This window comes from Uloborus diversus, unplaced genomic scaffold (assembly GCF_026930045.1).
Source record: "Uloborus diversus isolate 005 unplaced genomic scaffold, Udiv.v.3.1 scaffold_12, whole genome shotgun sequence".
NCBI lineage: Eukaryota > Metazoa > Arthropoda > Arachnida > Araneae > Uloboridae > Uloborus > Uloborus diversus.
In genome coordinates this window covers 2,833,173-2,857,489 of record NW_026557876.1, presented here as the reverse complement: position 1 = coordinate 2,857,489, position 24,317 = coordinate 2,833,173, and the positions used below count along the sequence as shown (strand labels likewise).

The window sequence follows — 24,317 nt, the reverse complement described above, 5'->3', positions numbered from 1 at the left end:
GATTGGCTCAACTTACCATCTACTAAGTTTAATCAACCTTTGATTGGCTCAACTTACCATCTACTAAGCTCAACTGACTATTGATTGGCTCAACTTACCATCTACTAAGCTCAACTGACCATTGATTGGCTCGACTGACCGCATACTAAGATCAACCGACCATTGATTGGCTCAACTGACCACCCCACTAAGCTCAATGACCACTCACTAAACTCAACTGACCATTGATTGGCTCAATTTACCATCTACTAAGCTCAACTGACCATTGATTGGCTCAACTTACCATCTACTAAGCTTAATCAACCTTTGATTGGCTCAACTTACCATCTACTAAGCTCAACTGACTATTGATTGGCTCAACTTACCATCTACTAAGCTCAACTGACCATTGATTGGCTCGACTGACCGCATACTAAGATCAAACCGACCATTGATTGGCTCAACTGACCACCCACTAAGCTCAATGACCACTCACTAAACTCAACTGACCATTGATTGGCTCAATTTACCATCTACTAAGCTCAACTGACCATTGATTGGCTCACTGATTGCCCACTAAGCTTAACCGACCATGAATTGGCACAACTGACCGCCCCACCAAGCTCAACTGACCATTCATTGGCTCAACTGACCGCCCACTAAGCTCAACCGACCCATTGATTGGCTCAACTTACCACCTACTAAGCTCAACTGACCATTGATTGGCCGCTCACTATGCTCAACCAACCATTGATTGGCTCAACTTACCACCTACTAAGCTCAACTGACCATTGATTGGCCGCTCACTATGCTCAATCGACCATTGATTGGCTCAACTTACCACCTACTAAGCTCAACTAACCATTGATTGGCTCAACTTACCATCTACTAAGCTCAACGGACCATTGATTGGCTCAACTTACCATTGACTAGCTCAACTTACCATCTACTAAACTCAACCAATCTTTGATTGGCTCAACTTACCATCTACTAAGCTCAACTGACCGCCCACTAAGCCCAACTGACCTGTTGATCGGCTCAACTGACCGCCCCAATGGTTTTAAGGAAATGGTCAACAAGAAATACTTCCACAATCAATCATCAAAAAACGAACAGCAGGGTTTTCGAACCTTGTAAATGGTCGCTCCTCCGATGACGAAAATCTTGTCGAGCTTCTCATTGGTGGGGGAGGACTGCAACCAGTCCATAGCCTGCTCCAATGAGTCTGCGACGTAGTCTGCACCCTCCAGGGTTCTGGGGGAAGAAAACAGTCAAACCATTACTCAAAAATCACTCTGTATTCTAATCAAAAACTGGCAGAGGCAGGGATTGGGACTGAAAAATGTGGGGAGGGGGGGACAAAAAAAAGAAGAAAAAAACAGCTAAAAGCCATAGGATTTTTAGCGGCAGCAAAAAAAAAATGAAGAAAAAAACGACAACTAAAAGCCATAGGACTTTTAATGGCAGCAAAAAAAAAAGAAGCATCAAATTTTGCTAGGGCTGGTTTTGAGGAGCGGATGAGTGGTAATCGATGTAAATCTAACAGCTTAACTCGTGTTTTTTCTTAAGATTTTGATGAATTATGGACAATAACATTCCCCGAAGAAACACTTCGACATGAATTAGACTTGAATTATTTGCCCCAAAGTAGTTTGAGATGTCACAAATGCCTGGCAATACAGTAGAAGACCATTATAATGCCGACCTGTATAACGCAATTCTCTATAAACCGCACAACTTTTCAGAAGTAAATAATAGGTTTTGAAGCTTAAAAAATCCCTCTGTTTTGCTTTACAAATATAAAAATGGTTAGGCAAATTCAATTTTGAAAAGTTTTTCATCTTTCCATATTAATTCATAGCTTTTAAATGAAAATTAGCATTCACAGTAAACAGAAAACACCAGATGGCTCTTGAAAATGCAGCTGTTATGCAAACGATGAAGCTAGCAGAAGTGCAGGATTTTGATTGTGAAACATATTTATTTGTGAACAACTCATTGTAGTATGGGTGCTTTAATACTCCTTGCAGATAAAACTCATTCTGAAGTACTAATATGTAGATATATTCTGAATATTTGTTTCAAAATTTTTGAAATGATCTATATAATGCAAAAACCTGTATAACGCAAAAGCTCTGGTCTTAGGTGTGCGTTATAATGGTCTTCTACTGTAATTTCATTGAACAAGTTTGGCTTGTTTAAGTAAAATAATTGATTTACTAATATCTAAACAGTGATAAACTGAAAGTGACTGCTTGTGCTAAATAATATTTCGTAAACAGATGTACAAAGTAAAACAAATAATTATCATGTAAAAATTTTGACACTTCTGCTTTTTTGTTCTTTCTAGTTTTGGCTCCTAAATTAGAAAATGAAATAAATAAATTTCCAGTAAAAAGTGCAGGGGCAGTAGGGGGGGGGGGGCTGGTATTTTCCCTAAAACTGGTAGTTTTAAGGGTTTTTTAAATAAGTACTTCAATCTCAGAGTTCAAGGCTCTTTTTTAATTCATGAATCCTGAGGGCGCTTTTTGAATTGCAAATTCCTGAATTCGGGCAGGATTTTTTAAATTTACGTACCCCAAAGTTCCGGGGGGGGGGTTTTGGATTTCCAAAACCCAGTAGTACAGGTTTTTTTTTTTTTTTTTTTTAATGTAGAAGTTGCATCATTCCTGATTTTAAAAACTAAGAATTCTGTTTAGAAAAACATTTCAATGATTTGGGGTTAAAAACAACCTAAGTTAAAGTCATAATTTTATGCTCTAATGAATGCAGTATCCATACATTAGTAATGGTTTTCTTCAGAAATAACAATATGAGAATGTTTCTTTTACGGGAAAAAGATGAAACTTTTTTCATCCTAAGTTTCAGAATTTGAATAAAATGAAAACATCCAATTTTGAAAAGGGGAAGGGAGCAAGTTTTTTTTTTTTTTTTTTGTTTATTTCAGGGTTGGCTGGATTGGACCTAATGTTTTTTTTTTTTTTTTGAAAAACCCCATTTAAAAAGGGTTTTTTTGAAAAACCCTTTTAAAAAACATAATATTTAGCCCACTTTTTGTTTTTTTTTTAAATTTTCTGAGAAGTTGTTCAAAAAATTGATTAATTTAAATACTTTCACAATTTAAACTTATTCTTTATTTGTTCTTTACCACAGACAATGGACATAAAAAATGAATTTTGAACTTTAATAGTACAGTGAAATCCCGTTACAACGAATACCAATACAACGAAATTTCCGTTTCAACGAAATAAAATTTTAGTCCCCGATGTAATTCCCAGTACGTTGTTTGAATTCCATTATAACGAAATTGCCGTTACAACGAACAAAATTTGCGGTCCCTTGAAGTTCGTTTGTAACGGGATTTCACTGTATTTCTTAACACTTGACTGCATTAAAAAAAATACTTCAAAGATTTTTAACAAATATATTAAACTTTTTTCTATAACTGCTCAATAAATAACTCAAATTATCTTGACTAAGTACTGTCAGGTTGGATTTTCTCAATATTTGTAGATTATACAGAGGAAATTACACTAGCTAAAAAGCTTTCATGTGAATTATCTTCTGCAAACCAACCCGTCACAAATCTCGAATAAACAAGGTATATTTTTTTTAGAAATCAACAGGTTTCACAAGCGGTCGGACAGAAAACGGAATAGGATGTACAGTATTTTCATTATCTTACAAAAAAGTTTAATATTTCTTACTCCGTACACAGAAATAGAAAAACAGGCAACATAAAATTCAAGGAAATGTCTTGATTAAGCTGGAATTCAGCAAAAAGGGATTTAAACTACTTGAGGTGCTACAGTAGTTTCGCTTAACAGAATGAAATACAATGAAGTAAAATACAAAAAAAAAATGTAGTAATTAAAAACAAACAATAGATTTTATCACTCGAGAAGTAACTTTGCCTTAACTGTTGGTAATCACGGAAACTAAAAAATCGGAAACTTCACCATTCTTGGGTTTTGTTGCCTTTTATACTTTTCTTCAGAAAACGCTGAATTTTAACTAGTTTTCCAGCTTTTTTTACTCCAAGATAATTTTTGCGCTTTGTTCCATATACTTACGCTACAATTACCCTATATGCTGCAAGTACCCCACATTTTCACTAAAAAAAGACAAAAAAAAAAACATTTCTTTTAAAAGACCCAACCTTAGTTGGATTTTGGGCTTTTTTAAAAAAACCCAGGTTTTTGCCAACCTTGGTTTATTTTTACCATGCACCTGTTTCTATCAGTTCCCTTTCTGCTCCCAAATGTTTGAGAGAATATTCCAATTACGTTTCTTTCTTTTGTTTGTTATTCAGTTGCTATATTTAATGATTATGCATACAATTCATATATATTCTGCAGGGTTGTCAGAGTTTCAGCCAGTGGTGGTTTTAACCACGGAAAAAACCGGTTAAAACTGGCTTGGATAAAATCCGTTTTGGCTATTAGGTGTGGGTATAGGAAATAACAAGATTTAAAATCAAAATAAATGAGTACATAATTAAAAGAAATATGAAATAATCAGTCACTGTTCATTATTAAAGTAAACAGTTCCTTTTACACCCTGTGCAAGTAATAAATGACTGTTCATAATGGCTTGTCAGATCATAATGTTTCAAACAGTGTAAATAGCACAATACGTACTTGTTTCAAAGTTTTACGCCCACAAAATGAATTTCAAATTTAATCAAAGTAAATTACTTATTTTGCGATACATTGAATACATGTTACAAGTTTTGTGAAGAATAGCTATTATTTTATAGTGTAGGCTGTTCAGTATTCCTGATAAACGAGTGTCCCTTTATCTTCGTTGTGAATACAGTCGACTCCCGCTACAACGCGATCTGACTTACGCGAAATGGCTATTACGCCATTTTTTTCCCAGTAAAGAATTTTAGATATAACACGAATTCCTCGCCTACAACACGAAAATTTTCAGAATTGAATTGTGGTGTGTAAGTATCTGCTTTGTTATTGGCTTCCAAAAAAAAAAAGTTTCGTGAACGGACCTTCATACCTTTAGCATCACTTAGAGTGGAAGTTCTCACACCGTACTGCTCTGAAACATCGCTTACACAAATAACTACTTCTCATTTTCCATTTTTTTTTTCATTCTAGATGTGAAAGTTGTTGAAATATAATGACACCTAAGAGCAATGTTTCATCTTGTGAAGATGGAAAGGAAAAGAGAAAGTTTCTGACAGTTCAAGAAAAGCTAAAGATCATGTGATTGAACAACTATAAAATGCGTCGAAGGCAGCACGACAATTAGGTATGAGTGAATCGTCCATTTGTACAATTAAAAGTCAAGAAAAGGAAATCGGTAAAAGTTCACCGAGTAGTATCTAAGAAAAATGCAAAAAAATATGAAAATGGAAGCTGCTCTTGTATTGTGAATTAAATGAAGCAGGACAAGGGTTGTTGCCATAGATGGAAACGTTATAAAAGAATTAGTGAAGCAACTGTTCAAATATATATTAGAATAGCGGTTTGATCACGCAACTTAAATCAACATCTTCATTTTCTAAAGCTACAAAGATAAAATTATTGTGCATTTGTTTTTCTTGCTTCATACTGTATGTGCCGTACTTTTTTTTTTTTAATTTTATGTCTTTCTTTCCCATTGATCATTGATTTTTTGCATCATAGCAGTATTTTATGTTGAATAAAACGATTTTTTTTTATTCTATATACATAAAAAATTAAGAAACAGTAATGTATGGTTAAGAAATGTTTTTTATCAGCTTGAGGTGGTGTTTACAAGTGTATGAAACAATTGGGTATGTTTATAAAAGCTTTTACACATACCCTTTTCCACGACGCGAAATTTCGACTTACGCGAGGGGTCTTGGAAGGCATCCCTCGTGTAAGTCGGGACTCGACTGTAAATTTTAATGTTAAAAAAAAGTTGTTTTGATCAATAAATCGGTTTTAAAAATTATTTCAAATACGATAAATACACATCCTATTCCTTTTAATCATGCATTAAAATGTGCTATATTATGTATACAAACTTGTATGTATACACATATTAGTGTGCTTTCATGCAACGCAGTTTTGGCCAGCTCTACGGTGGTTAAATCCAGTTTTGGCCGGTTTTTGCAAAGCATGGTATTTTATGCATCCCTAAATGAAATCATTGATTTGAATCCTTCACACCTTGGTAGTGAAAATGATCACAGAGCTAAGGGACAAAAGATATCTCCGAGCCCGACCTCGGCATACTTCCTTACTTGTGCCTGCCGGAGAGCACGACGTTGATCCTCCCGGACAACGGACGGAATTTCTCCGGAATGGAGAACCAGGTCCTGCGCCCCATTATCACAGCATTTTGCTTCTCTGCAGATGAAAAAGAAAAGCATGTAACCAGGGTTCGCCTATATATATCATGATATATATCTGATATTTATTTTGAAACTATCATGATATTTTGATATTTTTGATAATTATTTTTTCAGTCACAGTATTTTCAATATAAAAATTACATTGATCATAGCAATATTTTTAATTTATTCTTGAACATAATCAAAAAGTTATGTACTATATTATTTATTTTTATGATCTGAACCTAAATTTATTAATTTTTTTAAAATTATTATTATTATTTTTTTTTTTTTTTTTTTTGAAATTTTATAAGTTAATGTAAAAATTTTCCAAAATTTTGGAAAAAAATATTTTTTTTTTTAAATATAGACTTTTTTTTAGTTAAAATTTAGGTTCAGATCATAAAAATACATCAGAAAAACATTCATCAAAAGTTTTACGGAAATATATAAAAAACTTTCTGAAATATCACGCACGCAAAACAAGAAACCGGCACCTGAGAAAAAAAGCTGCCGTTAACATAAATCGCTATGGGGAAAGGTTACACATTTTTAGGATAACTTGAAAAGTTTTTGGCATATGGTAATAAATTAGGTATCAAATTGTTCAGAATTAAAATATGCATAACATATATCTTTTCCAGAAAGTCAAAAATTTTGAAGGTTAAAGGTCCCCTTAGACCCCTTAATCGGTAAATATTAAAACCCAACTTCACAGGAAAAAAAAAAGAATTACTTCAGCAGTCATGTACTCTAGCTTCCACACTTCTTTTGGAACTAATGTCATGTACCCCACCCTTGGCGACTTTTTCCTGTTGGCGCCAAGAAAGCATCGCCAAGAAAACGATGTATGACGACAGATGTCATACATCGTTCTTAGCGATGCTTTTTTTAGCGCCAACAGGAAAAAATCAGACAAAAGAACATGATCAAAGCACTTTAGAAGACAATATATATAAAAACATAAAACCAGGCAGCAAAAAACATCACGAATGTTTGCTTCAAAAATACCAGAAACTAGAAAGTTTTTGTACACAAAGAAAAATTACTAGTAGGTATTTAAAATGCTTAAATTAACAAATTATTATCACAGCTCACCAAAGAAATATGTACCAATTGAAATAAAAGCTATTTTCCAACATGCAATTCTTCGAACAAAAACAATTCTCATACTCTGCTAAAAAAGAGAAAAGCGATACAATATGCGATTTTTAAAGCAGAAAACATCCCCAAAATATACCTATTTCAGCCACAAAAAAAAACGCTTAGTTATTCAAATTTCGATGTATGAAAAGTAGAAATGTCTCAACAGAACATCCTAAACATAAACAATACAAAAATACCATACATTTATTCGTTATCCAGACATGCTTTCAAAACACCTATTATATTTTACATAAAATAACACCTTTATATTTTTATAAAATGCTGGAGTCAACTTATTTTCAGAAATTCAGTACCTAAAGGAGACACGTTTATAGAATATATCTAAATAATTCGTGGCATCGATAAGAATTAACTTTTAGAATAAAATAACTGTACTTTTTTTGTAGAATAAATTTACATGCAAATATAAAGTTAAAATTTTATTAACTAAATTAAACCAACACGCAAAATAAGCTTTCCTATGCAACATGAGCCGTAAACAAGTTTGAACAGATCTAAGATTGCCTTCGGGTTGCCAAACACAGGTTAGTTTAGCCAGGGATACCATGCTTAAAAAGTTATCGCCTTATTGGCGAGAAATATATTTCAATTTTGGGTATAACTTTGATATACCCCCCCCCCCAAAAAAAAAAAAATTACGCGCCAAATTTGGCACTCTCTACGGACTTTTTAGGGTTGCTGTCTCTTATTTTGGTGTTGCCAATTTAGCTTTTTTCAGCTTTTAGGTTTTTGTTGTTTCCAAATTTAGTATTTTCTTATATTTTGTAGCATTTTTTGATTTTTTTTTTTAAAGTTTTGTGGCAACAATATTTGGATTTCATATATGTTTTAGCGCCATTTCATTCATCCGCCTTTTTTTTGTGAAGTGATCAAGCAGATTTCTGACTTGCCGTATTTTGCTGCAAATCTGGTTGTATTTTCCAATTATATTTCTTTTCTATTAATTATTTTTATCTTTTAGCTTTCAATATGCCTACGGTATGTAGTGTTGTTGAAAAGTTTCAGGGAATTTTGAGCCATAAAACAGGTATTTTGCTTGGCGAGAAAAAAAAGTTGCCAAATTTCCGATTTGGGGGGTATATCAAAGTAGTTCCTAATTTTGTGTAAAAAATCGGATGTCACCAAATGGGGGGGGGGGGGGTATATCACATCTGTACCCTTCTTTTGACTCCCCACGTTGTTGGTGCACCAGCCCCCTAAGCATAAAGATGAATTCTGAACGACATAAAAGCAAAACTTACCGGGGGAAGTGGTCGTACTGGTCTTTTCCTTGAAAAAATTCATTTCTTTCCTGAAAATATACATGCCACATTTAAACAGGATGTTTAAAATATTGTTAAAGTCTGTAAATAGTAATTATTTTTGTGATTAATTTGTTGCAATCTGGCTAAATTAGTATTATATATTTTGTATTTCATAGTCCATTGAAAGACGAGATTGAATATTACATAATTTATTAAAGAACAACATTTTGCCGTACGTACACGCCATATCGAAACTGCATCTGGACTGGGAGTTGAAGTTGAAGTTACAATGGTACAAGAAGTAGAAGTAGAAATTATTACACAACAATTAGGCGTTTAATCTATTAGTTTTCATCTAAAATTGTCTTAGTAACATAACCTGTAAATAGCTTCTTGTAATGTACATACAACCCCGTAACATTGGACTGAAGTATATGGTCCCCCATTTCTGAGCGATAAGATTTGTGAATGGAATAAAAAGAAAACATGAGAAACTTGTTGAACATTGTAGGATTTTCTGGATATTTCTTTGCTCGGTATAAAACGCCAGGCGTCTTGTGAATGGATGGGTCAGTTAGTTTACTTTCTAACTGTGGAGTCTTATTTTCAGCGTTTGGCTAGAAGTGTGTATTGGCATTTGCGCTGTGTTTTTGCATATTTGGATGTAAATAAGTGTGTGACCGTTGAATTTACAGTGTTATTTACATTTATAAATTTATATATGTAACAACATTTCCTGTACATAGCTGTAAATAAATCTCCTGTGCTTTTCTCAAGAACTGTGTCGTCATTTAAAGAATTTCTTGAAATGGCTGAACTCGCTAACAATATAAATAATATAGTACAGTAAAATCCCTCTAGTGAGGACACTAACACAGGGTTCGTACACTCCTTCAAAACTCCTTCATTTATGAAATTTTTTTGAAGGGGCCCTTCAAACTCCTTCATTTTGGTTTTAACTCCTTCTTTTTTAGTTCGAGACTACATAATCTTCCTCTATAACAGAAACCTAAAATACTTCGATTGACAACTAACTTCGTCACAAAGGCAATTTTAATGTAGTCATTTCGTGGATTTATTTTTTCGATTCACAAATCGATCATAGTTAATTCATAAAATTGAAGGTGAGAATTTTATTAGAAGACTAAGACATTTCATAAGTGAAGTCAAACATGCTTAAATGGTGCTTGGCTATTTTTTCAAGTTTTATGATTATTGTTTTTTCCTCCACCACACTCAGCAGCAAAAGTCAAGTTGTCTAATTATGATTTAAATATTTAAAACTACATAAGTAAATGTACTACATTAAGTGATTATGTTAAAGAAACAATTGTTTAGTAAATCAAAGTTATGATATTGTAAAAAGGGTCATCCACAAGTGATGTCATGCTTTGAGGAGGAGACGGGTTCATGAAATTGTGACAAGGGGAAGAGAGAGAGTGACAAAAAGTGACATCACACAGTTATTGTAACAATATGTTTATAAAAAATAGGACATGACAAGAGGAGAAGTTTGGGTGAAGGTAGACCCTTTGTGATAAAGGATGCAGATGGTCAAATATATTGAAAAAAAGTGTGACATCATTTAATGGCACTCCATTAGGGCAATTCCATGAAAAGTGAAACCAGTAGGTCAAAATTTCATATTGCAGTTATTTTGCTATATTATACATCATTGTAAAGCTTGCAATGTGTATTTTCAGAATATTGCATTGCTTTTTTAATAAAAATTAAATAATAAATTTTTTCCTAGTTGGAAGTATGATAGTCGGGTCTTCAAAACAATCAGAAAAAAATACCCCATTTTCAAACGCTTATTTCTAATAGCAAAATAAAAATAAACAAAATTAATTGCAGTACAGCTTAAATTATTAACATAATACTATAATAACATGCATTTATTTTTATTTTTTTACAAAATGAAATTAGGCAATTAAAATTTTTAAAAAATGAAGTTCAATGTTACGTCCGTAACAAAAATTTAGCAAAAGTTGGTGTTGCTTCCTAAAAAATCAAAATTAAAAGAAATCCTTCTTTGTCCTTTTAGCAATTCATCAGAGTAATTGTTTACCATAGTTTAAAACATTAGAATTTCTTTAGTTTTTAAAAAAATGGCGTTACAGACGTAACATTTTTTGTTACGGACGTAACAAAAAGCAGTACGTTACGTCCGTAACACATGTATATTTTCACTTAAAAAGAAAAAAAATACAGGATAGGCAATGAAAATATAGGGTATGACATGTAATATGATATAACAAAACTTCTGATACTGTGATTTTCAAAATTTTATAAATATTAGTGGATATTTAATTTCATTTTTTAAAATTATTGAAATACACATCGTCGCCTCAGAGCAACATTAAGACATCTAATCCTAGGAATAAGACAAGATATCCTACTGTTGCTCTGAGGTGTTCCTCTTAATGTAAGATTTTTTTTATCCTCCAAATCCTAATTCAATTGGTGTTAATAATTCTAGATTAGCAATTAATGCTTAATAACATGCATTAAAATATTCTAGAGGGTTCCTTAATTTCTTAAACTTTGCTTCATCAATGCACTATGACACAAAAAAAAAAAAAGTGTTCTCCCAGTAGATTTTTGTGAAAATTCCTTGATCATTTAACACGATGAAATCCAAAGCATTTTGTGTGTAATTTTTATCAATAAAGTTTTTTTTTTTTTAAATTTATATTACAGATATTAATTATAGTTTTTCTCTTCAAACTTCTATCATTCTGAAAGCATAGCCAAATTGATATTACTTCTTATTTAAAAACTTACTTAGAGATAAGAATTTGTCCTGTTTAATAGTTTAAACCAAAGTTACTGAGTTACTTTTTATTGTTATTTACTCTCCACAAAAAAATAATATTTAGATTACTGTTTCATTGATGCATTGAATATTTTATAGTTTTAAAACTTAAATTAAAAAGCATAATTAGATTAGAGTTAAAAATACTAAATATTAAACTAGCTACATCTGATCCACAGATAAGGCAAATTTAGTTTTGAAGCAAGATTTAGATTACTTAGGCAAATGTTGGCCAAAATGCATTTTTCCGATGTCAGTTTCGACAGTTTTTTTTTCCACCTTTGTCAAAAATGTGCCAATTCTATTAAAAAGCGATCAAAATCAAAGGCAACCGTTAAACTTTAAAAGAAATTTGGCAGTTAATATATTTGTTGAGAGATAGAGAAAATCATCGAAAATTCTTAAACTGTAAAAGTTCTTCCTTGTAGAAGACCCCCCCCCCTCCCCGCTCTCCCTCCATGTTTATGTTAAAAATTTGAAAAATTTATTTGTAACTGAATAATTCCACTTTTGTTTTGCTTAATTTCCCCTTGGATAATTTCACTTTTTATGACGCACCAATTTATATTTTATATTCATTTACATGGTGGTATATGGACGGGGGCTGCTCCCTACCTCCCCAAATCTTTAAAAACTATTAAAGTATTAAATGGTCAAAATAATGTGTTAATCTAGACCACTGCACTCTCTTAACAAAAATTATTAGTATACATAAGCTTTTATTTGCTTTGTGCAATTAGTATATCAGACATGTTACGTCCGTAACACTTTTTTGTTACGTCCGTAACAAATATATAAATTTCTATCATAAATTTTACAAACAGTATCCATGAAAACTTTATGGTTTTAGAAAGCTTAAAATCTCTAGAACAAGTATTTCAAAGAAAATTTTAGAAATATATGAATAATTCACAGGAATATTGGCAATTGTATAACAATGTATACATTTTGCTGTTTTCTGAGTTACGTCCGTAACAGGCAGGGGCGGACTGGCTATGTGGGCATTTGGGCAAATGCCAGAAGGGCCGGTTCCTCCTAGGGCCACCGAAAAGATCAGGTTGCAAGTGCGAAATTTTTGTGCCATGGCCCCACAGAGGGATACCGATAGCTCGGGAAAAGGTTTTAGAGCATTGTGGTATGACGAAAAACTTTCCATGAAAATTGGGATCGACTAGAGGACATGTCAGCCTTGTCGGAAACACAGGGCCGCCGAGGGCCAAAGCGGGCCTTTGTCCGTTTAGTCACTGATGGGCCCCCCTCCCGCAGAAAACTTATCAAACTTGAACTCAGGGCCTGATTACTGAATAAGCCGACTAGACCGTGGCCTAGGGCCCCCATTTTTTAGGGGCCCCCAAATGGCTGATGTTTTTAAAAACAATAGTTAAACCTGTTTTCGCCAATGGCTAAAATTAAAAGGGTTGACTGCACAGGGGCCCCGGAAAAGCATATGGCCTCGGACCCCCTGGTATCTTACGCGGGCCTTGCTTGTACTACTCCAATTTTGATCCGGACCCTTTCTAAGGGCCGGGTCCCTAGTTTACGTATAGGCTGACATGGTCTCTCGTCGGTCCTGCAAAACAAGGGGCCCGGTTTAGAGTAAAGTTTCACGAAGAGAAAGTTTAGTGAAGGAAAAATTCTGTGGCTGGGGTCTCCTTATAACACATCTTCATACATATATATGTGTGTGTTTGTATGCATAGAGAGAGAGAGAGAGTTTAATGTTTTTTTTAAAAGAGTGTTTTTATCCCCTATCGCTCTCTTTGCTGCTATTTAAGTAAAGGTTGTGTGTGTGTGGGGGGGGGGGAGGAGTTTGCATGTCATTTCCTCTGGGTCTTGGCTAAGCTCACGGTGGCTTGTTCCTGGTCCTTCCTGTACGGCAAAGAGCTGGTCGAGAATTTCCCACTGACACTTGTTTTATTTTTACAAAGTAAGTGCAGCTTACTATTTTAATAAAACTAGAACCTCTTTTTAGTGTCAGAAATGAGAAAATCTCTGATTCAATATTTAAAGTCTTTCACATCTGTGTGTGGCCTCCAGTGCTTCGCTTCAGGGCTGTTTCCCTGCCGCTTTTCATGAATAGTTTTTAAGTACAATCGAACACTTAAAAACTTTCTCTTTCAGTAACGGTGTTAATCGAAGAGACCCTCCTCTTAACAAGAAAGAAAGCAGTAAATAAGAAACAACTAAAATGGAGTGGAGTTGGGTGATCCTATCGTCTCGTAACTTACATTTTCAACTTGACGTTCACTTGAATCATTAAAGCAATAAAAATCGCCTTATTCCAATTACCTCCCATTCATCTGAAACACAAGATAGATTACTTTTATTACAATGTTTTTTTGTAAAAAGACTCATTTTAAAGTGACCAGTGACCCGTACTTGTTGTATCTTATCTAAGAATCTCCCTCTCTCAGAGCTGTGAGAAGTACACACGAATACAAAACAGCAGAAATGCTAAAATATCCTTTTTCTACAATTAAACGTCATAAAACTGTCAACGTCTTTCCCTCTCAGAGCTTGTGCACCCCACCAGCCTAGGGGTGTTACACTGCAGCTCTGGTTACACTGTTCCAATGGAATTGGAGCCACTACATGCCCTCGTCAACTGCCGATAAATTTGGCGAAGTCTTTTTTGAATGTTGTGAATCATTCTGTAAAGAATATCTTCTTTAGCTCACAACACTAACTTTGTTCCGCTAGTTTTGACTTTTTTTATTTGATTCCCAGGATATTTTTTAATTCATCATGTTACGGTTTTAAATCAATTTTAAGATATGCTATAAAAAAAAACATTAAGAGCTGTATTTAGAAAGAGAGCCGAAGACTGATGCTAAAGACATTAGCAGAACAGGCAGGTAAGGCATTTGTTTTTACAATTTTAACGATGTATTACAAATTTGTTGAATATTACAAATTTTCTCATTCTTGAAGAAAAAAGAAGCAAATTCAATTTGTAGGTCCAAAGGCTGCCGAATTTTTCTTTAGAAAATATTAGGGTTTTTTAGAAATAAAGTGAGCAAAATCAAATGAGAAACTTTCGACTTAGTTTCAAAATATTTTTGCCTCCTATACAATATTTTAAATACGCTTAAAACATCAAAGTCAATCAATGTGTTAAAAATCTGCTATTTTTTAAAGACTATTTTTCAGTTTACTTTCTCCCTGCGTTTTGCTTCTGGTTCTTATTTTGTTGCCAAAAACATAGCAAACAAATCAGCAATGTTGAAAAAAAGAAAAATAGTAAAAAAAACTTATCTCTTTATGTGTACATTTAAATTAAAACAGAAGTCAATATTTTTTTTTCAAGGAAGGATAGGTAACAAGTAAGTATTTTTAAATTTCAAAACGTCACACCTCAATTAAATTGCAAAACGAAAAAATCTTAAAATAAAATTTAAAAAAAAAATTTGAATTCTAAAGACAATTTTAAAACCTTGGTTCGCACTAAAAAGTATAAATAAAACAAGTATATGCCTTCTTGATTGCCCCCCCCCCAACACTCAAAAATTAAGTTTATTTTAATATCTTTATGTTCATGTTAATTCTAAAGCAGTCAATAAAATTAAAATTAAAAATTTGAGAGAAGAAATAGGTGGTGTACTACAGCTCTGTACGAATAACTTTTACTATACTACTCCTATATTTTACTTCCCCTCTCAATTTTTAGTTTAAATTGCATTGGCTGCTTAAATTAACATTAATAATTTGAGTGTTGCAATCAAGAAACCATATACTTATTTTGTTTTAGTGCGAACCAAGCTTTTAGAAATAGTCATTAGAATTGAAAATATTTTTTACATTTTATTACAACTCTCAAACTTGATTTTTGTCTTGGTATTTTTGATGTATGTCCTCATATATATACTAGCCGATGATCGAGTAACGCGCGATAATTTAATAATATGTTTTGGTAATGTTTAACATGCAGGGAAAGGCTTTATCGTGACAAGGGTGAACTCGGTCCGGTCACTTAACTGTTTTACGGGTAAGACTGTCATTTCAGAGGAATGAAGAAACGAAAAAGCCGTCAACTATCTATTGGAGTTTAGGGTTCATCCACTGGAGTTAAGATCAAAATTTCAACTATCAAAACATATCAAAAACAGGCAATGGCTTTGTTCAAATGTAGAAGCAGTTTTTACCCGTCATACCTTGACGGGCGATTTTCTAGTATTTTATTAAATGCAAATGACCTGGAAAGAAGAGCAATTTTTAAAGTAAACAAAAAAGTTTAATAACAAGAATTCTGATATCAACCGCATTATTAAGTGTTTTCCAGATGCATACTATAATAAAATAATGCAAAAAAGAATGCTATTAAATCAAGGGCGCCCCGATGAGAGGTCACGGAAGGTCGCTGTGACCTCCCGAAAAAATAATTTTTCTGCAAATTTTGTCCGATGATTCGGAAATTTCGACACATAATTGCAAAATTGCAATTTTAAAATGTCCGAATGTCCCTTTTCATTAGATGTACGTACCTATTGGTGCATACCTGTATTTTATCAATCGGCAAAATTAGAAATTCCATTCGGCAAATTCAGAATTTTCCCTCTTCCAAAAATTTAAGTTCGGAGCGTCCCTGCATAAAAAATTGGTTTTACTTGTCCAATAGCACCCTTTCAAACTCTGTCATCTCATATCTAGCGTTTTATTTAATTTTATTCTAATAAAAAAATATATACAGGAAAAAAGAAACAAAACTACTAATAGTTGGAACAAATTGAGCAATTTGTAATAAGAAATATAATAGATTAAACAATATTAGCGAAGCACAAAATTTGAAGAAAAAAAAAAGACTTGCGGGCACAGCATATATCAGGGAAAGAACGTCACATGAGTAACTAGTATGTTTTATTACTAGGATAACTTGAAGCTTAAAATCTCGAAAAACTCTCAAGTAATGGTCTCACTAATACTCACTGGTAATACCTCTCAGCCAAACTTAGAGCAATGAGCAATGAGCCATTTTGTATTTTGCGGTGATAAATTCTTTGTTTTAGCGGAGTGTTATACATAATTTCAAATTGCATCACTGTCTTCTTCACGTGAAAACTCATTAAAAACTGAATAAAATGCTAACTTGAATTGTTGTAAACCATTCCATGAACATTCAAGTAAGATTATTACAATGTTTAACTTTTTTTATTGAATTAAGCTCATTATAAGCTTACTTTTTAGTTCTGAAAAAGCTGCTTTGTAGCTTGTAGTCCTTATATACTGAATATAAAAAGCTTTTTTCTCATTATTATAAAAAGGAGGAATTCTGATATAGAGCTGAAGACTTACAAAAAATAATCTATCTATTTAAGTTTATAATAAAAAGTCAAAGTCATTTTATATTCGACGTTCAACAGATTCCTTGCAGATCAGCAGAAATTATCGAGATTTGTTCTTAATACTATTTAAAACATGTCATTTGCTGGGTTATTCGAATTGGAGAGTGTTGTAGCATAAATTAAAAAAAAATAGATTTAATCTTCAGTTTGTTTTATTTTACTTCCGGTGAAAAATTACTTATTTTGGAAAATATGTGATGCAAAAATTCTCTTGTTACCCACTGATACTAGTTACGGTTCGTATCGTGAGCATGTATATTGTAAACTTCTGCTTTTGCCACTAGTTCATTGCAAATTAGAACTTAAAAAGCATGCTAATTCAACTTTTTTTTTCATGTTATATCAATTTATTTTGAATATATAAGTAATAATACCATGTATGTAGGACCCTTTTTCCGGGTTGTGGACAGAGGGTAAGTAATATGGGACATCATTGCACCTTAGCCGGTCATTTAGGGGGTTTGCATTGAAAGTTAAATGGTCAAAAAGTCTTAACAGAGGCGGACTTGATCTATTGAATGAGAAGAAAGAAAAAAAATGATAATTTTATATTCTTCGATACCTATGCCTTTAACATTTTTTTCTTCATTTTGTTCAAAACGCTTTTTAATCATTTGTTTTAAATTTAGTTGCAAACTATAAAATGGTTCCAAAAAAAATTAAAAAAAAGGAGGGAGAGAAAACATTGCTTTTCTTGAAATACGTTTTCCCTCTCATGTTTAATCAATTGAAAGGGACATAACATCAAATGAATTAATTTTCTTTTTATCAGGCATTTAATGTTAGTCATATAATGATATAATTAATAAAAATTTGTAAATTGTAATCGCAAAACTACAAAATTAGATTGCATTGCGTATTTACGGTGTTTACTCGCATAAGAATGCACGTTTTTCAGATTCCCTGTAGTACTCTCCCCCCCTCCCCAAGGGCCAGTTGATTTGACAGTTGCCAGGGCCGAATTTCCTTCCCAGTCCGCCCCTGGTAACAGGCAGTTTTTAATTTTTGTTACTTTTTCTAATAAAGCAATCTGCACCTAAATTTTTGATAGCATTAATAACACCCAACTATACAACAGAAAAAAAAATTATAGCTTTTTATGAAACCAAATTGAAATTATGAGTGTTTAAAGTCTGTGATTGTTACGTCCGTAACGGTGGAATTGCCCATTAGTACTCCTTCAAAATCTCATTGTACTCCTTCAAAACTCCTTCGTTTTATTTCTGAAATTGAGTACGAACCCTGTAACAAGCCGATTCTTTTGTCGGCAATAGAGGGGTGTCCACAGGACAGGGCTTAAAGAATGCTATTTGCCTTGGGAACCGGGGAATTAAAAATTGTCCGCTTGAGAGGGGGTTTTACTCTATAAAGGATTTTGAATTTGAATTAAAGATAACATTTTGTTATTAAGCATCTCAATTGATATAGAATATTGCATACTGCTCTACACATGTCCAAAAATACTAAACAGCAGACTTAGATAAAATCAAAAGCTTTCTGAGAACACAAATCCTAATTTGAAAAATTTCTGCAAATAATTATTTTGCCTAGCTCACCCTTGAATAAAAAATTAAACTTATATTCAGAAATGAAAGAGAAAAAAAATACAAATACAAATGTGACGACCAGCAACAGGCTCTGGGCCCAGCTAGGCTGGTCCTGGTCAATTAATTAGTCCCCAATGAAGATCAATGGCCCTCTTAAAGCTATCCACTCCCTTCCTCATTACCGCCTCTTCCGGTAAGCTATTCCAAGTGCCCACGACCCTGCTAAAGTAGTAGTTTTTCCTGATTTCCAAGTTAGCCTGAGATTTAAATAGCTTAAAACAATGACCCCTTGTCCTGCTTTCCCCGCAAAAATTTAAACCATTTACGTCTTTCATTTTGATAAATTTAAATAACTGAATCATGTCCCCTCTGACTCTCCTTTGCTCCAGGCTATACATGTTAAGCCTATTAAGTCTGGTATCATATTCTAAATCTGAGAGTCCCCTTACTAATTTAGTTACCCTTCTTTGAACCCTTTCCAATACAAAAATATCTTTCTTCAGATAAGGCGACCAAAACTGAACAGCATACTCCAAATGAGGTCTTACTAAACTCCTATATAAAGGCAGAAGAACTTTCTTAGATTTGTTTGAAATAGATCTATTGATGAACCCAAGCATTTTGCTGGCTTTGTTACCAGCAATACTGCACTGTTGACTAAACTTGAAGTCCTGATTTATAAAGACACCCAGATCCATAACATTTTCTGCCTGATTTATGACTGAACCCTGTAAACGATATCTCATACGCTTATTTCCATGACCTAAGTGTAGCACTTGACATTTCCCTACATTAACTGCCATACCCCATTTTCTGCCCACTTAGTAATATGATCTAAATCCTCTTGCAGCTGTTTTACTTGTTCTTCATTTTCGACAATCCCCATAACTTTTACATCGTCAGCAAAACAATTCATGCTTCCAGAAATATTTTCATTGATGTCATTCATAAATATAATAAACAAAAGAGGCCCTAAAACTGATCCTTGAGGAACCCCACTTAAAACATCACTCCAATTAGAATGATTTCCTCTCACAACTACTCTTTGTTTCCTACCAATAAGCCAATTTCTAACCCTAAGTAAAGTTTTTCCTCCTATTCCAATGTCAGCTAACTTGCTGAGAAGAGCAACATGCGGTACCTTGTCAAAAGCTTTTTGAAAATCAATATAAACAACATCCACACATTTTTTGTTATCTAAAGCTGAGGTAACCTTGTCGTAGAAATGCAATAAATTAGTAGTACAGGATTTACCTTTCCTGAAACCATACTGCAAACTAGTCAACAGACTATTAGTCTCTAAGAACATCATGATCTTAATGTTGATCAAAGTTTCGAAAATCTTACAAATCACCGAAGTCAAACTTACAGTTCTATAATTCCCAGCAATACCTTTAGACCCCTTCTTGAAGAGTGGCGTTATGTTAGCCAGCTTCCAGTCCTCTGGCACCGTCCCCGAGTTATAAGAAGCATTGAAAATATTCAAAATAACATCCACTAATTCCTCTGCACATTCAACTAAAATTTTTGGATAGATATTATCTGGTCCCGGAGCTTTAGTTGCTTTAATCTTTTTCAAATGAAATAAAACCTCCTCCCTGGAAAATACAAAATCCTCAAGCTGTATAATCGCTTGTGTCTTGTTAGTGTCAACTGTTGAGATACAGTTATCGTTAAACACACTGGAAAAAAAGTTATTTAGAACATTTGCAATATCCCTATCGTTTTGGATTAAATTTCCATACTCATCAACCAAAGGCCCAATTTGACTGTTTCGAGCTTTCCCAGAATTAGCGTAAGCAAAAAACCTCTTAGGGTTCCCATCAATGTCATCTGCCAGCCTTTGCTCCAATTCCCTTTTCTGAATCCGTACCAAATACTTAAAATTTCGCCTTGCCTTCCCATACTGGAGCCTCTCCGCACTCTGACCAGTTTCTTTAAACTTACGAAAAGTGGTTTGCTTATAATTAAGAGCTTCTTTAGTCTCCCTGGAGAACCACATGGGCCAAATTTTGGTACTAACACCTTTTCTCCTAAATGGAACATAGTCCCCAATGGTATTAGCAAGTTTATCCTTAAATTCCGTCCACTGCTGATCTACGTCGTTATTTTCCAACCCTGACGAAAAAACCTCTTTCAAGCTCTGCCTAAGTGCAACAAAATCGGTGTTTCTGAAATTGGGCACAAACCTAAAATTATCATCTTTGCACACTTCAAATTGAACCCGGAACCTAATGCTGTTATGATCACTATCTCCAATATGCTCCCCTACACTCAACCCTTGAACAAAACTACCTATGTCACAAAAAACTAGATCCAAAATGGCCTCCTCTCGAGTTCCCTGAGTTATAACTTGATCTAAGAAACAGTCACCAATTACTTTTAAAAATTCCTCTTCTTTGCCATTACCAGGATAAAAATTATTCCAATCAATACCCGGAAAATTGAAATCCCCCATTATGATAACGGATCCTTTACTGGACATGTCACTTATAATACGGTACATCTGTTCATCTTGTCCCTGGTTTGAATTAGGTGGCCTATAAATGTTTCCACCAAGTTTTTAAAAAAGTGCTTTAAATCATTTTTTTTTTTTTTTTTGCAATAACATATAGTTTGCTTATTTTTCACCAACTGAAGAAAACTGCCAAAACCATTATCTTTTTTACACATGTGCTTAAGGCTTTTGGAGAAAGGCTTTAACAGAAATAAACTGGGATTTTCTAAAGAATTCCCAGTTTCTTTCTGTTAAAGCTTAAATTAATTATTTATTAATTTAGGCTTTAACAGAACTTTTAATTTTTTTTAAATTTTGTTTTAAATTTTAATTAATTTAAAAAAAATTTTTAATTTTTGTAATTAATAATTTAAAAATTTAATTTTTTTTAATTATTAATTAAAAAAATATAATTTTTTTTAAATTTTTTTTATTATTAATTAATTTTTAATTAATAATAAAAAAATATAAATTTAAAATTAATAATTAATTAAATTAATAATTAATTAATTAAAAATTTTAAATTAATTTTTAAATAATTTAATTTTTTTTTTTAAATCAACGTTAGCAGTTTGAAAAAAAATTTCTGCAGAGCCAAAAATTTTCTGTGAACGCCTTTCGCCTATATTATGCAAGACTGCTAAACAGTGGGTATGTAACTTATTTATCCGTTCAAAATTTATCGGAAGGATTTCAGGTTCTGGTACATGTTATCACGTCGTGCTCTTTCTGGGAAGATTTCCATATTTAGGAAACTGGCTGTGGTCACATAATTTTTGGAGTGAATCACTATATTTTGGTAACCCTATGCAAATAGATTTTCCAAAGGCCAATCCAGGATATTTTTCTCGCTACCTATTTTTGTGAAAGTATTGCATCATTCTATTTTTGTGAAAGTTTTTTTTTATATCAGCATTGTTTTTGTGAACTTTTAGAGGCATCCTAATTTTTGTAAAAGAGAAGTAGAACAAGTGAAATTTTAGTTCGAAAAGTGTAAATGTCATCTAGTATTATTTTTAACAGATTTCGTTTCTTGGGGAAGGGGAGGGGAGCTAAAAACCTAAGAAGTACCAAAAATACCATCGTAATTTCAGCTTAATGGGCTATGTACTGTGTACAAAATAGGAAATTATGAGAAAAACGGTTTCCCAAAACAGATATTGAAAGACTGCAATAACATTGCATAAATACACTTTGGCGAGAAACAGCTAAAAATTAGTTAAAATACCACAAAAGGGTTGCTATTTAAGCGATCGTTCATATAAACCTGCTTAGAATTTTATGTTATAAGTAAATTTTGTTTTAAACAGAAAAACAAATTTTATATTTTAAAATGCGAATTTTTGTGAAATTTTCGATGTTTTTGTGAAGCTACCTGATTTTATTATTTGATTTTTGTCAAAGTACCGATTTCAAAACAAGATTTTTGTGAAGGTACCGAAAAACGGTAGCAAAATCAGCCTATTTTGGGCCCTGTTTTCCGATTCTCTTAGTTTATGTATGAAAAAGAATGACATTCCTTGGGGGTGTGGTGCAAAATCTTTGATCTATCAAGATTGTTAATTTTTCAACCGTCGAAACAAATACAAATACAAAAGTGACGACCAGCAACAGGCTCTGGGACTAGCTAGACTGGCCCTAGTCCATTTACAATCCCCAGCGAAGATCAATGGCCCTCTTAAAACCATCCACTCCCTTGCTCATGACCACCTCTTCCGGTAAGCTGTTCCGAGGTTCCACTACCCTGCTAAAATAATTTTTCCTAACATCCGTGTTAGCCTGAGATTTAAATAGCTTAAAACAATGACCCCTCGTCCTGTTTTCAGTGCTAAACTTCAGCCCCGTAACATCTTTCGTTTTAATAAATTTAAACAGCTGAATCATGTCCCCTCGTCTCATACATGACATGAAAAGTCGTCAAAAGTTCTCTGCAACAAACTGGACTCTCATTTACCGATAGATACATCAAATCAAATGACAAAACATGAAGTGAACAAAATGAAAACATCGTAAAAAATGTGTTACAAAAGAAACGTACTTCAAACGCCACGGAAGAGCGCCTTTGTTGCCTATCCCCATATTTTGACAGGCAGCAGCAATGATATTCAGCGTGGGCTTGTTTTTTGCCATATTCAACTCGCTCTAGCAATTAAAACGCGAATTTGAAGTTAAAACAGGTGTAAAAATAACGCAACTTTGAAATCAGAGCGGGATGTGTAGAAGAAGTTGAAGTGCCGACTGTGTGCAATACCTATTTCGATTCCGATTCCGAGTCACAACTGTATTTATTTCGAGAACTGCATACTAAGTGCCTTGCCTCCATTATTTTATCTACCGATAGATGGCAGCACCATCACTGGATCGAACAGTTAATGTGAATTTAGAACTAGTCCAGGAGCTAATAGCTACCCCCAGAGGTATCGTTTCACTTGGAGGACATTGAGACCACGAGCCTATTTAACGTCGCCCAGTCCCCTTTAATGACGACGGTGGGTCTTCGACCATCAAGGTTCGAACCCAGGACCCTCCTGCCCCGTGCAATAAATTATTAGCAAATTATATTAGTCTATTTAAAAGAAAATATATAAATCGCCTTTATATCTAAAAACTGCTAATTGTGTGATGTTCATGTAAACATATAACGATTCTCATTCTGCATTTTTAGTTTTTTTTAGGTTTAATAATAGCTTACGTTCGACGAGCTCGGTAGCGCTCGGTTAATTAATCACGTGACAGCTAATGATCACGTGCTCCAATCAACCAATAAACTGCTTAGAATGGTAACCGATTCGGTAACCGGTTGATCATAGAGCGCTGCGGTTTGCAACCGGTTACTTACCGGTAGACTGGTGAGGTTCGTCGAACGCAACCATAATAAAGATGTTTAACGGTTTTAAATAACAGTAACCGATCTTAAATATTTTCAAATGGGCCGTGGTAGCTCGATCGGTAGAGTGTCGGATTCGGGGCCGGAGGGTCCTGCGTTCGAACCTCGATGGTCGAAGATCCACCGTCGTCATTAAAGGGGACTGAGCGACGTTAAACATGCTCGTGGTCTCAATGTCCTCCAAGTGAAATGATACCTCTGGGGGTGATAGCACCAGGTAGCTATCCGCTCCTGGACTAGTTCTAAATTCTCATTAACTGTTCAATCCGGTGATAGTGCTGCCATCTATTGGTAGATAAAATAATGGAGGCAAGGCACTTCGTATGCAGTCCTCGAAATTGGAGCACTTGATCATTAGCTGTCACGTGATAACCGGTCGCTCTCGTCGAACGCACTCATAAGCAAATTATATTAGTCTGTTAAAAGAAAATATATAAATCGCCTTAAAATCTGAAAACTGCTAAGTGTGTGATGTTTATGTAAATATATAATGATTATCATTCCGCATTTTTAGTTTTTT

The 24,317-nt window shown here is 33.7% G+C and overlaps 1 protein-coding gene across 1 annotated transcript in view; it reads right to left on the bottom strand.

The window, feature by feature from the left end:
• The window catches only part of LOC129232477 (dihydrofolate reductase-like), a 30,157-nt gene extending 7,078 nt beyond the window's left edge, over positions 1-23,079 (bottom strand). The window contains exons 1-4 of the mRNA XM_054866623.1: positions 22,949-23,079; positions 8,707-8,756; positions 6,209-6,314; positions 1,110-1,233 (exon numbers count right to left, since the gene is read on the bottom strand). Coding sequence (XP_054722598.1) covers positions 1,110-1,233; positions 6,209-6,314; positions 8,707-8,756; positions 22,949-23,040 — 372 coding nt within the window. The 5' untranslated portion in view covers positions 23,041-23,079. The remainder of the gene's footprint in view (positions 1-1,109; positions 1,234-6,208; positions 6,315-8,706; positions 8,757-22,948) is intronic.
• Between the last annotated feature and the right edge of the window lie 1,238 nt (positions 23,080-24,317).